At 36.0% G+C, this 15,701-nt stretch overlaps 1 protein-coding gene across 1 annotated transcript in view; it reads right to left on the minus strand.

Moving 5' to 3' along the window:
• LOC131067385 (25S rRNA (cytosine-C(5))-methyltransferase NSUN5) overlaps positions 1–15,701 on the minus strand; it is a 246,450-nt gene that overhangs the window by 16,417 nt on the left and 214,332 nt on the right. Inside the window, exon 11 of the mRNA XM_058002363.2 lies at positions 9,195–9,278. Within this exon, the coding sequence (XP_057858346.2) occupies positions 9,195–9,278 (84 nt within the window). The remainder of the gene's footprint in view (positions 1–9,194; positions 9,279–15,701) is intronic.

Raw genomic sequence — 15,701 nt, forward strand, 5'->3', positions numbered from 1 at the left:
TATTGAAAATAGCCCTCCTAGTACGGTGCATAAATTAATTTGTTCCTCAGGCTGGCAAGAACGTAGCTCTGATACCAATTGTAATGTCCCCTAATTAGGATCTATGCATAAGCAATTAATAAACAAGTTATAATCTCATTTTAAGTGAATTCAATCTAAATTAATAACAACTCTAAGGATCAATCCCTGTTCGTCAACTATTCCGTCCCTTTTCCCAGAAGAGGTTCTTGCTTACCTAGGGAGCTCGACACCAGTTCTCTCTTAGGTCCCAGATTACTTGACTCAATCCTCTCGTCCTTAGGGCTCGCAACCCAGACTTAGGAGGAGTCTTCACCCTTAGGGCACCCCTTGACTGGATTTACTCTGCCTCTCCCTAGCAGCCCATCTCCCTTGGGGATTTGGAAGAATACGGATTCGGTTGTTGATTTTAGGATTGAATTTAGAGTTTGCTATAGTATTTTGATGTTTAACTTAACATGCACTTCGTGAGTAATTAGCTTTATTGTATCTTTAAATTAATTGTCTAACCATTGTACATTAACGTTGTGTGAGTATTCATTTATTTTATATTTGCTTGTATTACACATTAATTCTGATATTTGGTGTATTTTGAAAATATAGGAGATTAATTCTTTATAGTGATGAATTTATTCAGCTTCTTCAATCCTGGGTATATTGACCCATAGTCATTAATTCCTTAATTAAATTTATATTCATTTAGCCATTTTTGACAAACTTAATTTCATTCATAATAGATGCTTCTCGTGTTGGAATACATATATATGTATTATTATTATTTAGACTATATGAATTATAATTAAATTGTATGTGTATTACAATATATTGAAGATGCAATATATATTTTAGCCCATTTAAAAAATCCAAAATCGCATAGTGAATTGTAATTCATTAAAGTTGCCTTTAAGTTTAATTCGCGTGAATGTATTACGATGCATTTTCGCCTAATGCTTAACAAATGTAAATACCTTGCAGTATGTTCAAATTTGTATGATAATCGCAGAAGGGCGTGAAATACAATCTCTATATGCATTAACCAAGAAATTTCATAACATGTTTATGGAGAAAATGTATTAGGCTGTTTAGAAAGAACTAGCATAAAATAAAAGATTATTACCAGTTAAGCTTACACTGAACTTCTAATCGCAGATAATGCAAAACTCAATGTGATAATTATAATGCTAGCTAAGAGTGATTCAAGATGGTTATCTTGAGTGTCATCTGAGGGTAACAAAAAAATACCAATTAGTCTTTAAGAGAATACACATGTACATAATAATCAGTCAATATGAATGACCAATCAAGATACTATTGGTGTACGTTTTATCATTCACCAAACATTAGAACAAAATGTCTAGGACATTCTACCCTCTCTTGATCAAAATCAATAGATATGCCAAGATTGCATGAGAAAGACCATACGGCAACCCCGAGGTTTATATATGCAAACTAGCGACTTTGTGTTGGGTAGCTAACTTGGTGATGTATTGCTGAAATACAAGGGGGACTTACGTAGAATGGTTCACGAATTTAGGGTTTAGAAAAATTTGACAATAGATGCTCTTTATTCTCTCTCTTTTCTCTCTTTTTATTTTTTGGATTTTTGGGTTTAGACTTTCAAAAAAAAAGGACCAAAGGATAAGGGTTTAGAAGGTCTACTCTACTCCAAGGAATTCAAGAGACGGTATTGACTAGGTGAACTCAATAACCACACTTTGCTTCGCCTCACTTAGGACAACTACACAAAGCGGATGCAATCTTCAAGGGATGTGCTTATGATCGGAAGTTAAGCATACACAAAGCAAAGCTCAGACTAACTTTACACAATGAAAAAAAATCATCTGTCCATCAAAAGTATGAGCGGAGATACACCACAAATCAATACTTATCAAATCTTGCATTCAATCTAACAACTTGAAGTAAATGCTAATCTATTGTGTTGAAGAAATTGAAAACCTTGCCAATCATTCAGATAATAGAGATTACAAAGCCTAAAAAGCACACAAGCAATATATTATCCAAAATGACCTTCTCGTAACAATGTTTCAAAAACCTCGCACTCTCCAAATGAGAGGAGGAAACCTTATATAGACGCACAAAAGTTTTGAACGGCTGAGATCAAACAGTGATCAAGGGCCCAGATTGAAATCAAAACCATAATTAGGGTTTCCAAAAAAAAACTCTATTAGTTTGAACAAAAGAAAACAGGACAAGTGGCACAGCTGCTAATCTCAGTGAAGTGGGTGTCTAGTTTCTTTTCTGGGAAGCTGCAAATTCAATGCATCTAGACACAAGTGGTCAAACTTCCTCCATGGTGACATGTGGCAAGCTGCAAATTTGGTAATCAACCATGTCCATGTCATCACTACATGTGGCAAGAATATTCTCCCAGTCAACTACCAGTGTTAGGAAGTTCTCATCAATGAGTAAGAATCTCGAAATCGTGGTGAGATCATCCTTGAGAATCGGCCCTGAAACTTTGAAGAAGTTCCCTTGAATCTTGGCCCTCAGATTCTTTGCATGCAAATGTTTCTCTCGCACTTCATTTTGCTACAATATCATGGCTGCCACGAGGAAGACTTTCTCCTCAATACTTCTGAGAGTCTTTTTTATCTCCAAACACTTAGCTTCCGATTTCCTTAAAGATTCAAACCTAGTTGTCAAAGCAAAGTACCAAGTGCTGAAATCATATATGTCACCAGGTTGAATGACTTTTCCATCTACTACATCCTATTGGGAAAGCCCTCTGATGGTCTTCAAGCATGGGATTATTTTGTTCTGTATTTCTTCAATACCCTCCCAAGCTTCAGCTATGTCCTGGATTCTGCTCAATAAGGAAGAGGTGTAGTCATATGTCAATACTAAGTTCTAACAAGTATGTCAGCACGCTCCGAGGCATTAGAAGTCCATCCTTTAACTTCTCTGAAAAATAGCCTTCATGTCTTCATAATCTTTCATTGATTCTTGTGGAAGGGGCATGGGTGGAGTAACTGCTACCTCCTCCCCATCAATAGGATTTGTTAGGTGATGGACATATTTCTTCCATTGCTCATTCTCAGCCTCTAACTTCTTTCTCTTTTCAACTTCCTTGTTTATCCTCTCTTTCATGGTATTGCAAGAATCATCAGAAATTCCTGGACCTCTTGGATCTTAGTGGTCTTACCCAGGCTTATGGTAGTGACCTCATATTCCTCACGAGTGATATTGTTCAAACCTTTATCTACCCTTGGCAATGCCACCTAAACTGATCTGATTCCTGCACTATTTCTTTGAATTAAAGAAAACTTCTTAGCCGGCTTGGGTGGTCTCGCGTTACTTGATTCATCTAATTCAACCAAGAGTGTCACTGTGTTATCTACTTAGTGAACTTTCTCAAGAACCTTGGCTTTCATCCTCTCCTTCAACCAATCAGGGATGGTTGATTGTTTCGTACTATTTTCATCAAAATTATCTTCAACTCCTTTCGACACAGTGACTATGCCATCTAGGAATTTTGTCTCAAGTTCAGGGTTCTCAACCTTGGTGATAATGGGTTCCTGAACTGGTTCCTCCATGATTTCTTCAATTAGAGGAGAAAGAACCCTCATCTCGTTGCCTCCCATTTCACTGTCCAACTCTTGCTCATCAATTAAAACTCTAACTGGAGTGGTGGATGAAGCACTTATAGTTGAATGACCTTCACTTGACTTCAGTCGTCTACTTACATCTACTTCTCCAATAATCTTCTTTCCTTTTGCTCTTATTGAGTTCTCAGTGGGCTCCTTCCTCTTCCTCGATCCAACACTTTCTCGATTCCTTGGACGGCTGGATGTAACATAGTGATTCGAAGACATGGACTCATCAATCCCCATGAGATCATAGGTGAAGGCAAAGTTCCTTGCTTTGAGCTCTTTTGTTCTCTGAGCTGCCCACCATTTAAGGTATTTGATCACAAGTCTCATAAGATCACCCAAGTCAAATGTTTTAGAATCTGTCCAATCAACTATAACAAGAGGTTCATTCTTCAAATTAGCAAAATGTGGTTGCTCGAATTCATTCTCTTCTTCAATTTGGTCAGCCACTCGGAATACCTTGAATGCCCTGATCAGATTCAATGGAATTCTAGACCACAGTCTCCTTCTCACATCAAAGTTATCAACAATGTTAACCGAATAGTCCTCGAGGTCTGACCTGTGCTCAAATTTTACTTCATTCACCTTTCCCATCTGATGGAAAGGATCAAAATCACTCCTTGCCTGATATTGAAAGAATGGGTACCATTGAATCTCCTTGTCGGCATGTGTGGCAGTTTGGGCTAATGGGCAGGTCTCCAATCCATTCCCGATACTGAGAGGAAAAGATGCTCCTGTCTTTTGTTTTCCTCTTTGCACAATTATAAAATTTTCCAAATGTCTTACTACCTCAAGTAGTATCATTTTGTTTGTAGGGAACATGGGCAATTTGTATGGCTGTCCAGAGAATCCTTAGATTCTCAAGTAGGTGAACCTGGGATATTGGATATACCAATACCCAAACCTGTTGATCAAATCCTTTGACTCTTGAGATAATCGCTGATGAAGACCTCCCTGAAGAGTTCTTGTGATATGCACAAGGCATGCATCATTGACCCTTTTCAAATGAAACCTCTCCTCCAAGTGTAGTTGTGGATAACAATCATAGACATCGAACTGGTCTTCTTTACTTCCAACAGCTCCTCTACACACAAGGCCTCTGTATCTATATGTTCGGGCTAAAGAATAGATCAAATAGGAACTCATATAAAATGTTCCATTCTTCTCCAGATTTCTTAATTGATCATCTAAATTGTCACTTATGATCTTTGCCCAGTTAATCATCTTAACTCCAACATTCACCTCATGGATAAAATAGTACATCCATGGCTCAAAGGGAGCACCTTGCTAGCTGCCCATAACTTTGTTTAACAAGAGTATGAGGTCTCCATAGTCCTCTTTGAAATAAGGCCTGATGAGGGTCTTAGGCATCTTCGAAACACTTTTTCTAGGCTTCTCCAACCATGAATGGTTGATGTTAGCCTCATACTCTTCCATATTATCCTGATATAATTGGGTTGCTTCATCCCTGGTCATATAGACCGTGTTGTGGTATTCAGGGATGTCGAAGGCCTCACTGATTGCTACTTCACCAATATTTACAAGTATCCTTCCATCAGGAGCAACTATCTCTCTTTTCTCCGAGTTATAATGTTTGAAACATTCTATGATCAATTCGGTACATTTAGCTGCTGGAAGGAAACCAGCGGCCTGCACTATCCCATTTCGCATCATTCTCCGTGCAATTGTTATGGTTAACTAGGTATCTGTGTCGTGCATCCTCTTCTTGAATTCTCGAAGGTTTATGTGCCCGAGGTTTGTATTTCCCACTTGCTTCCATTTGGAGTTCATCTTCGATTCCAGAGGGGAATCCTTATCAACTTGGAACTTCATCTAGACTTTGCGAGATGATCCAATTCCCGAGGTCATCCAAATCTGCAAGATTTAAACAAAATTAAGTTAGAATCTGTACTTTGTGGGGATTTGGAGTTTTAGCAGCTAAGTGTTTTCTGATTTTTACTCTCTCCAACACAGATATTTTCAAAAACATCAGAAAAACCCTTGGATATGACCAAACTTTGGAACTTGCATGTCTGATTAGAACTGAGAATAAACTAAGTTCAAGAAATTCGTTTAAGTGTGCATTAATATTGGTTTATGGAACAGAAAATAAGAAAGAAGAGAAGGGAAATTCATTGTGTTTAGTCCTTTCTTTCAAAAATCTTGCAAAATCAGGTTAAGAAACCTGATATCCTGCCCATAAAACCAAACTTCACATTCAAAAGAATGAAAAAGAAAAGAAGAAATGCTGTTCGTGATGGAAAATCAGAGGTTGTGCTTCAAAATACTATCAAAATCCTTCTCCAAACTGTGTCTAAACCTTGAAAATCTTGCTGTAAACCTTCAGACCTGCACAAAAACTCTCCAAAATCTTCTCAACTTGCTTTCCAAAGTTCAAACTCTATCATGAATAAAATGAATGAGCACTTCATTATAAATATAAAACCTTGAAAGAGTTCGAATTCTGCACTTAGAAATACAACTCATGCATCCTAAATCGAACTTGATTTGTTTCTAATTTGACCTTCATACATCGAACCTGGACATTCAATGGATGAACTTGATTTGAGTCTCTTGGAAAGTTTCCAATTTTGATGCTCAGTTGAACTCAGTCCTTTAAAGGCAACTTCTATCTCCATTTTGAGTTTGATTAAGAAACTTTCTATTTTGAATTTGAGTTAAGGTGAATCGCTTAAGAATGTTCTGATTTCGTTTTGAATTCAAGTTTGAATATATCTTTCAATCTTTTTATATTTTAGCAACTTCATTTGATCTTTCAATTCAGCTATGACTAATTGTTTGCTAGTAAGGCTTTTTAAACAAATTGTCTTCTTAATAGGTAATATGAAATTTGGATCCGAATTTATAGTGAAGCTCCTGAAGACATGTTCAAGTTCTGGTATTAAAACAAAAGATGATACTAATGCCAAACATGCTGATTGTGATGTTGGGGTAGACATAGATGTAATACTAGATACTTTCAGAGTTTGGATTCCTGCAGGATCAGCCTGCTAATATCCACATTCATCAAATCAAACAACTCATTACAATCAATTCATTGACATGCAATGTTGTTGTGCAAAGGATCACTAGCATACCACTTGCAGCAGCTCACAGAAAATTAAACCACTTGCGAAGAGGCATGTGACATGAGCTGGAGTGGGTCATTGGAGGTATGGGAAATGGTGGTGGGGTTGGCGGGCAGTGGAACTAATTGTTGCCCTTCATTCTCAGTATTTTAAAATAGAAGCAACCTGAAGGATGCAATAAAGAAGATTACTAGAGAAGAAGTCAAAGTCATCCTTGCCAAATAGGCTAAGCAATAGTCCTCAAATAAAACATACCTATTGAAGATAACTCCTTGTTCTTAGGAACAAGAAGGAAACAACCTTTAACATAACCAACAAATGGTGACTTTTTTAATATAATGCAAATGGGCCTTTCATCAAGAATATAGGTACAAGTGCCACACCCGAAAACAGAAAAGTTGATAACATCAGACTTGCATTAAGCCTATTCAGCTCCATGTGTACTAAACCGCACTCAGTCTCCATTTCTAACTGAACGGCATAACCATGTTGTCATTCAATTTGTTTTAAGTAAAAAAACGTAAAATCCTTTTCTTTATCTTAAAAGAGTGTCTCCACCTTTACCATAGGCAAATCCAAAAAAATACACATTTAAATTTTATTCAACAAAAAAGTGAACCACCTCAAAAATCATTGTACAAATTGTAAATTGCAAGTCCATATTATCCAGTTAGTTTTTAATTTACAAGGAGCTCTCCTTCTAATTCGAAGAGTGGTTTTTCTACACATTTATTTCATATTGTGTCACACATAAAGGTGCAAATTAAAATCCTAACAATATTAAGGGTATGAACTTCCTCACATAAAAATGGCTTAAACAACTCAAGTGAATGCCAATACAACAATACCTTGTCTAAATATTTGTTAAATATAAACAGTGCCCTAATCAATCTAACATTATAAGGGAAAAGATTTCTTGTACACAAGCCAATGGAAGCCCAATTGTAAGTGCCCTCAAGTTGATTTATTCTAAACAAATCCAGCCACAAAACAATACATATCAAGTACCATGTCTCAGCAGGTTAACACCAAACAATGAAATCATGAATACAACCATTAATTCATTATAATGAAAGTCAAACTTCCAACAGTAGGAATACCCCTGTAAAGTAGATCCAAAGATTATAGAAAATATACTCCAATACAATAACATATATTGTATTCTTAATTTCTGAGAGACATTTATGACAATAAAATCCATGCACATTATCTGTTTCATGGTCCACACCGCCAAAACCATGATATCAATCGATCCAGCTAAACTGGCTTCAAATCTCTGTGATGCTGTAAAAAGATTAAGCCAGCCCCTGCAGTTCATACTTGATAAACTTTTTGTTCGGTAACTTGTTATCTATTTCTCTTTGCTTCAAACAATTGCTACTGTCATAAATTTACAATGACTTTTAGCATTCAATTCCACTAGAAAGCAATATAAAGAATGTAATATGTTTTGTCACAGGGCATCTGAGTTACAATGTCATGACTTAAGTTGATGTACTTATGAGTGAGAATGCATACAGATCATTGCATTAAAAAAATGTATCTGCCATTTCCTTCATATGACTGGGATTGTATATTCTGAAATCACTATATACAGAACAATCCATCAGGTTCTCCATCCACAATTCTTTTGAGTATCATATGAGCCTGAGGCACGTCTACCATAACGGAGACCACACACATTATAGAGAATATCAATTAGGACAATCCTATTTCCATTAGATTTTGTTATATAAATCTGTATATACGATGACCGTCTTTCTCACATATAGTTCTGATGTATACATGATGAAGCTTCTCTTTCATATTCGATCCTTTTGTTGTAGGAGTAAATATAGCATAAGGAATTTGTGCAATTACACAATCCACCGTAACATACAATTGCAGCCAGTTTTGAGAGGAAAAGGCACAGAGAGTGACTACCAAAGGGAGAAATAGTTTTAATGTTTCAAAGTAGAGTTAGGTAATATTCCAATCTTCACTACTATAACTGTAAACCTCAAAACTTGTTAGACTGTAGATTTGACCCTGGAATCCTAGCATTTTCTATTTGGAAAATTGTGAAGAAGCCATATAAAGTTTGCGATCCATAGTCTGTATTTCAATTTTTCAGATTCTTACTGTAAAATCTGACAATGTTCTAGCAAATGGTAACTATTTATGACTAACAAGGAAGTTGTGATAAACATACCAAAACACAAACCATTATAAGATGTCAAAAAATCTACTACAAAGGTTCACCTTACTTAACACTTGAGATTCCACTGTTCTTAATATAAATATATCAAATGTCTAATATTATGTCCTTTCCTATGGTTGTGAAAGAGTGCATGGGTGTATGCGCTTTATGAATATAACTTCCCAAAGTGACAGCTCTAGTATTGAATTGATAGTCCTCGACAAAAACACAAAATTCCTGGAACTAACTAATTATGTATCTTTAGATATCATTCAATGAAATTAAAAATATACATACAGGAGAGAGCATGTAAAAGTGCCTTCCTTTGAAAAGTTGCAAGATTATTTAATCTCTTCAATTCTGTAGTGTCCTTGCCATGACCTGCGATGGAATCCAAGTGAAAAATCTCAGAGAACTATGAGAAAAATATGTACAAGTAATATTGTAAAAAGTTAAAAACAATGAGATTGAATGGTATATCAGATAAGATTAAGTTGGATGTCTTTGAATTTGTATATTAAAAATGTGATGAAAAAACTGGCAAGAAATATATTTGAAGTGATTAAATTGAAAGAAAGAAGCAGACATTTTATTTTTGATAAAATTCAAGGTCATCTTATATGCAAGAAAGAAAGGTACAATAAGTCTAGATCCTGGTAAAATTTAAAACAGGGCATATGGGAGAATAGCTCATGGAATTTAATATCTGTCTTTAGAAACTATCTTCCAGCCTCCAAAGCATCCTTCAAAATACAAACTAATCCCATACATAAATTCCAAATAAAAGAGCTGTCATATACTTAACATGTTACTACTGGATCTAGCACGATGATAATATCTACAAATTATATTGTTACCTAAAGAGTTAATAATCTTTCAGGGCCACCACATCTGATGAGCAAAGCATATTTTCAATACTCATCAAATACTTGCTCTGCTCATGAGTACTGTAAGGGGAAAGAGTGGCTGAGTGATTCAAGCTTGGACTCACCTTCCATGTGCAGACAATCCTATGGCAAGTGCTCATCAGAGTTGGCAAGTTACCAACACAAACTCACCTGCATGCAGCAGACATATCCAAACACACGAAACATATTGCATGCATGCAATAAACACTAAAATAATGTTAAGAATAGGTTTATTTAATTGCATCCTCCCTTGTCATTCACAGTTGCATTTGATATCTTTGATCTTATGATTAAAGGAATTGAAGAGAATTTTCTGCAAATTCTTTTAGTATGGTTTGTTTTTTGAATTTTTCCCTTTTTTTAGGCATCAGCATTCGATTTCTTATGCATTTCCAAATACTGTAATGGTTGCATTTTAAATTTTGTCCTTTTTCTTAATTTTCAAAGCCAAGATTCTGCAATTTTTTAAATATTTCAATGCTAGAATTTTCAACAATTAATTTGTCTATCTTGATTTTTCAATGTTAGGGTTTGCAATTTCATCCAAATGGCAATGGGAAGTGATAATCGTGGTGGAAGAGACACCACTTGGAAGTAAGGTATACCAGGACTATAGCTTGAGGACTTTGCGAGTACTCTCCATAACTCTCCAAACTCCTGATTCCACTTGCCAGTTGCCACTGATTCCCGTGGCAAGTCCAGAAGAGTTCAGGAGAGTACTCATCTGAGTCTCGCGCCATCACTCGGACTCCCGAATTCTGGTTGCAGACACTCAGGTTCACTTGGGTGCAGCTAGGGAGGTAATAAAAATGTTAAAAAGTGACTTTTTCTTCACTTCTTTGTTTTGTCCTATCTTGTCCAAAACAGGTCTGAACACCAAAATAGGAAAGGAAGGAGAGAAGAAGACGAGCATTTGAGATCCAAAAAGACAATGTTGAAGATACAATTCATCATCATTTTGATACTGTAGCACCTTTTAGTTTGAGGCCTAACAAATTGAGTTACATTAGGAGGAGAAAGAGGAAGATGTAGATTGTATTTGGTTGTTTTTCTCATTTTGACATATCATTATATGTAAGCATTTATAAACTTATGATGCTGTTATATGTTTGAAAGTTTGAGACTATGAGTATGAATTATGAAATCACAAATATTGAGTGTTTGAAGATCATATGACATGTATGACAAATTGATAGTCAAATTAGGCTTTTATGTTCTCTACATGCATTAATTTGTTTTTTTTTGTAAAACTATGGATTTCTTTGCCAAGTCCATACCGAGTCCTAAGTCTAAGTCCAAATTTTGGGCTACTAAGTCTGCACCGAGTTCAAGTCATCAAATTTTGACTAGGACCAACCACAAGAATAGTCATTTGCTACTATTGTGGGTTCAAGGTGAATAGAAGCATCAATAACCTCACTATCACCTTGCAAAAAAGATCAAGCAAAAAAAGATTAGATAAGATGAGGCCACAAGCAACAACTTCATTAATAATAAATCCTAAAATGGCATGAGAATTAGAGGAAGATATAGGTACAAAGATTGTGAGCTCCTGTCATGGTCCACGAATTCACAGCTCGTCCACTTCATCAAGTTCTAGTTGTATGTGGAACCTTTTTGTGCCACAAAACACACCAAGCCCATAGATTGCAATCAAAGGTACAAGTTGGAACAAGGACAAATGAGGAGGCAGACATGATTTGATATTACAACTTTCTATTCAACATGGCAAGAATCCCATATTAGGAAAATTCAGTCACATCCTTGATCATTACAAGAAAAGGGTAAAAGATGCCTAGTTAACATGAATTAAATAGCTCACTGCCCAAAAGTCAATGACAAATACACAATCTTTTGTGGAATAGCAGAAGAAATTATGGATACAAAATACCATTTGATGGGTGGACTGATGGAAGGAATTGCATGCCCATCAGTATTCTAGTTGGTCTAGGTATTTAGTTGGTGTTCTTGAAGTCAATTGCTGCCTCAAGAATAATAAAAAATGAGGAGAATCTAGGTAAAATGTTGGAGGTTGTACTAGAGGGCATGGAGAATGTGGTTCAAGTGGTAATAGATAACGCAATAGCATATGTAGCTTTAAGGTGACTCCTTGAAAATAGACACCCATCACTTTAATGGACCAATTGCATTGCATATTGCCCTAAGATTCTCTTGGAGGACATAGGCAAACTTTATTGGGTGAAGTCTGTGGTGGAACCAAGAATAACAAAAAATATATCTACAATCACCCCTAGGTCCTCAACTTGATGAAAGAACATTAATGAGAAGGAGCTTGGGTGAAAGGGTACCAAAAGGTTTGCAACTAGTTTCATCGCCTTGTAGATTATTCATGGTTTAATAAAAGCTGTGAAGCAAATGTTTGTGATCAAAGCATGGATGCATTATGCTTATTCAAAGAACCTAGATGGAGAGAAGATCATGAAAATAATTTTTGATGTCTTTGCAAAGAGCATTAATGAGATTGTCAAGTTAACTTCAAACTTCTATTTAAATAAACTGCATCTTTTAAGTTCAGATTTTCTAAATTGTAATTACTAGATATTGTTTATTTTTTTAAGCTTTATGTTAAATTGCAAACTTGAAATGCTTTCTTTTATAGATTCTTGGTAAAAAGATTTGGGTGGAAAAACCCTATACCTTCAAATTTTGTCTCTACCTTGTAGCGATTTTGGATGTGAATGCAATTGGAGTTCATTTGATTCCATTCATATGAAGATGTGCAATGGGTTAATATAAAAGATCCTCAATGACCTTGTCTTCATGCAATACAACCTATGCCTTATCTCAAAAAATGAGGGCTCAATTAGTCATAAGTGGATAGAATTGAATGACAATGATCCATATGGCTAGTGGCCTACCCTCAAAACAATCCCCATTCTTTCAAAAGATGATATAGCTGAATTTGGGAGACAAGCAAAGGCTAAGGCTGATGATGTTCCTAAGGAGCAGTCATTGCCTTTCAATTCAAGGGCAAAGCCAATGCCATAAACAACATGGAGGAATAGGACTCCAATCCTCATTAGAATGTATATGGGAAGAGAAAACTGTAAAATGTTGTGACTTCAATGATATTGTAATTTTTTATGATGATTTTCAATCATCTGATTCGTATCAAGTTATTACTTATTGGTGGTTGTAATCACATGTTGATGCAACATTATACTCCCTTTTAATCAAATCTAATGGAAAACACTCAACATTCTACAAAGTCATTCCATAGATTTTGTAACTGTATTTTGCATAAAATTTATATGTTTTTTCTTAGTGACTTTAAGATTTTTTTTTCTCTTTTAAATTCCAGGTTTCTTTGCATTTTTACGCAGTAATTGAATCCAAGTCCAAATTGAGACTATTGAATTTGCTGAGTCACAAATTCAAAACTATGGAACAAAGTGCTACAGATTAAAATGTACCAAAGGTAATGTAAAATTATTTTTTATACCCATTAAAAGTAGATTTCATTTCCATTTGCTACAGTGGAATGATCACATGATCTCTCTCCATGTAATTTGGAGTAGAATTTTCTCTAGTACACATGGTGTCATATAATGGCCAGTTGGGCTATGAGTGATGAGCTTATGGCATACAAATGGGAATTACTCTCTTTGCTGACGTCCATTGAATTTTCTCCCTGCAGGACATGCCATTTAGTGGCATTTTAACCTCATTTCCTGCATGATCTTGATCTCTGTCACTCTTTTGTTGTCAAGGTCATTGTGCAACAGATTTTCAAATGTATCAATGCATTTTTCTTGCTGTTAAATAAATGTGATCTGATGTGTGACGAGCTTATTAAGAAAGGGGTTTTGTAGACCTTGTTCTCCATTGTTCTTGCTCAGGTCTACAGTGCTACCATCAACAGAAGGGTTAAGATGAGAGAGAAGTCACAAATGGTGTAATATTATGTCTGCACCCTAACATCAAAAAATACTTTCCACAAATGGAGTAATGATTGCAATCCTAATATCCAATAAATAATGGTAGTTGTGTGGGCTATGTTCTTAAATTCTATATGAGGATATCTCGAGCTACTCAAGATTTAAGGTAATAGAAGAGAGCTTTGCTAGTAGTCTACAAATGAAAGTGAGGGACTTCTCAAATGGGGGGATAGATGGCAAATATCTGCTAGTAAATTGTATTATGTATAATATTTAGGAGAAATTAAAGGCAAGTTTTCCTTCACATTAGAGACTGCATTAGAAGTTAATAGAAGCAGGTTTGCTCTCACATTGGGGCTGCATTAGAAGTTACAGTGCCAAGGGTTGGTGAGAGTTTAGGCAGTGAAGGTACCTATTGAGTGCCTAGAAGCTGAATATGATAGATGCTGCATGGTAGTACATAGAAGAGGGACCATGTGACATTCCTAGTCTATTTTAATCAGTTTCTGCTGCTTGTGGACCTATGGCAAGCCTGGCTGGCCTTGCTGACTGAAGTTGTCCAACTGTTTTGCCTTTTTATCTCTTCTTTGGGTTTAATTATTTTAGGTACTTGGAGAGAGCAATTCTTCTCTCATTTATAGCTAGAGCTTGTATTCTAAAGCTCCTTCCAAAAGGCATTTTGTTTAATGTGAGGAGCAATCCAACACCCTCTTGATTTTCACATATCCTGAAGAGATTGCATCATTCACATAACACATTACTGGTTCAACTGCAGAAGAACCCGAGTCCCAGTCCAGTTCAAACCCAGTCCAGGGTCCTAGGCTGGTTTGCTGTGGGTCTAGACAAGGTTCCGGCCACAACCTGTGGGTCTGGCCTTGCTGAACTTGGGACAAATTTTGTCCCAAAACTGGCGTATCCACTGAATTGGCTCAAATCTTTTTTTTTGACTTTTTTAATTTTCTTTTTAATGTAAGAAGCTGAATTTGCTCCTCCAACCCTAATTTTTGTCATACAAAATATCTAAAAGGCAAAACCTATCCCAATTTTGCTATTGTGAATGAAAAACAAATAAAAAAATTCTCCATTACTAAACTTTTTTTTTTGCTTGCCATTGTACAAATAGAGTTGAAGATCGATTGTTGAATGCTCCAAGCTGCTTGTTGTGCTATTCCTAGGCATTTGCAAGAATTGGTTTGTTGTCAAAGAGACCATAGAGGAATATTTCTTCAAAGAAGGTAGGTTTTTTGAAGTTTATGGTTTTTCTTTCCTTTCATTTTTTACAAATGAAATCTCTTATTTTGTTTTGAAGTTTTTGCCTTTTGGTTTGTTTTGAATTTATTGTTTATTGAACTTGTCTTAGTTATTAAAAATTTAAAATAATTATTATTTCTAGCCCTAGGAGCCAACCCTGCTTCAAAATAGACCCACACTCTCCCCTTTGGGAATATGTTGAAATGGTACAAAAACTACCAAGCGGCAATGGTTACATTTGGATTTGTGGTCATGGCAAAGCAAGATATTCGAGCTCATATAGTCAAGTGAAAGCCCATTTGTGCTTTATCCCTAACCAAGGCATCATATTTTGTTCCAACCCAAATGATTAAGGCCTTCCAGATGCACAAGTCTTGGCATATATTGAAGAGCAAGCAAAAGCAGACCACACTGTAGGGAAAAAAGGTATGCTCCACAGGGACGTGTCCCTTGCGCCAAAAACCTGTAGGGGCATTTCAGGGATGCGAGGATGTCCAAGAAACGTCCCCTCACCATCCCCCTTCTCTTGAAATGACAAAAAAGAGCACATGCTAGCCATCCGCTATGACCCAACACAAAATGGACATTTTTTAAAAAAAACACACAATTTAAAATGAAAAAATGGGGTGGGCAAGCCCACAAGGACCATGCATCCATCAAAACCACAAAATAGAAAAAAACTCAATCATTTTAACATTTGCAAACTAAGAGAAGAGCAGCAAAGCAATTCAAAGAGGAGACTAGGG

This window comes from Cryptomeria japonica, chromosome 6 (assembly GCF_030272615.1).
Source record: "Cryptomeria japonica chromosome 6, Sugi_1.0, whole genome shotgun sequence".
Taxonomy (NCBI): domain Eukaryota; kingdom Viridiplantae; phylum Streptophyta; class Pinopsida; order Cupressales; family Cupressaceae; genus Cryptomeria; species Cryptomeria japonica.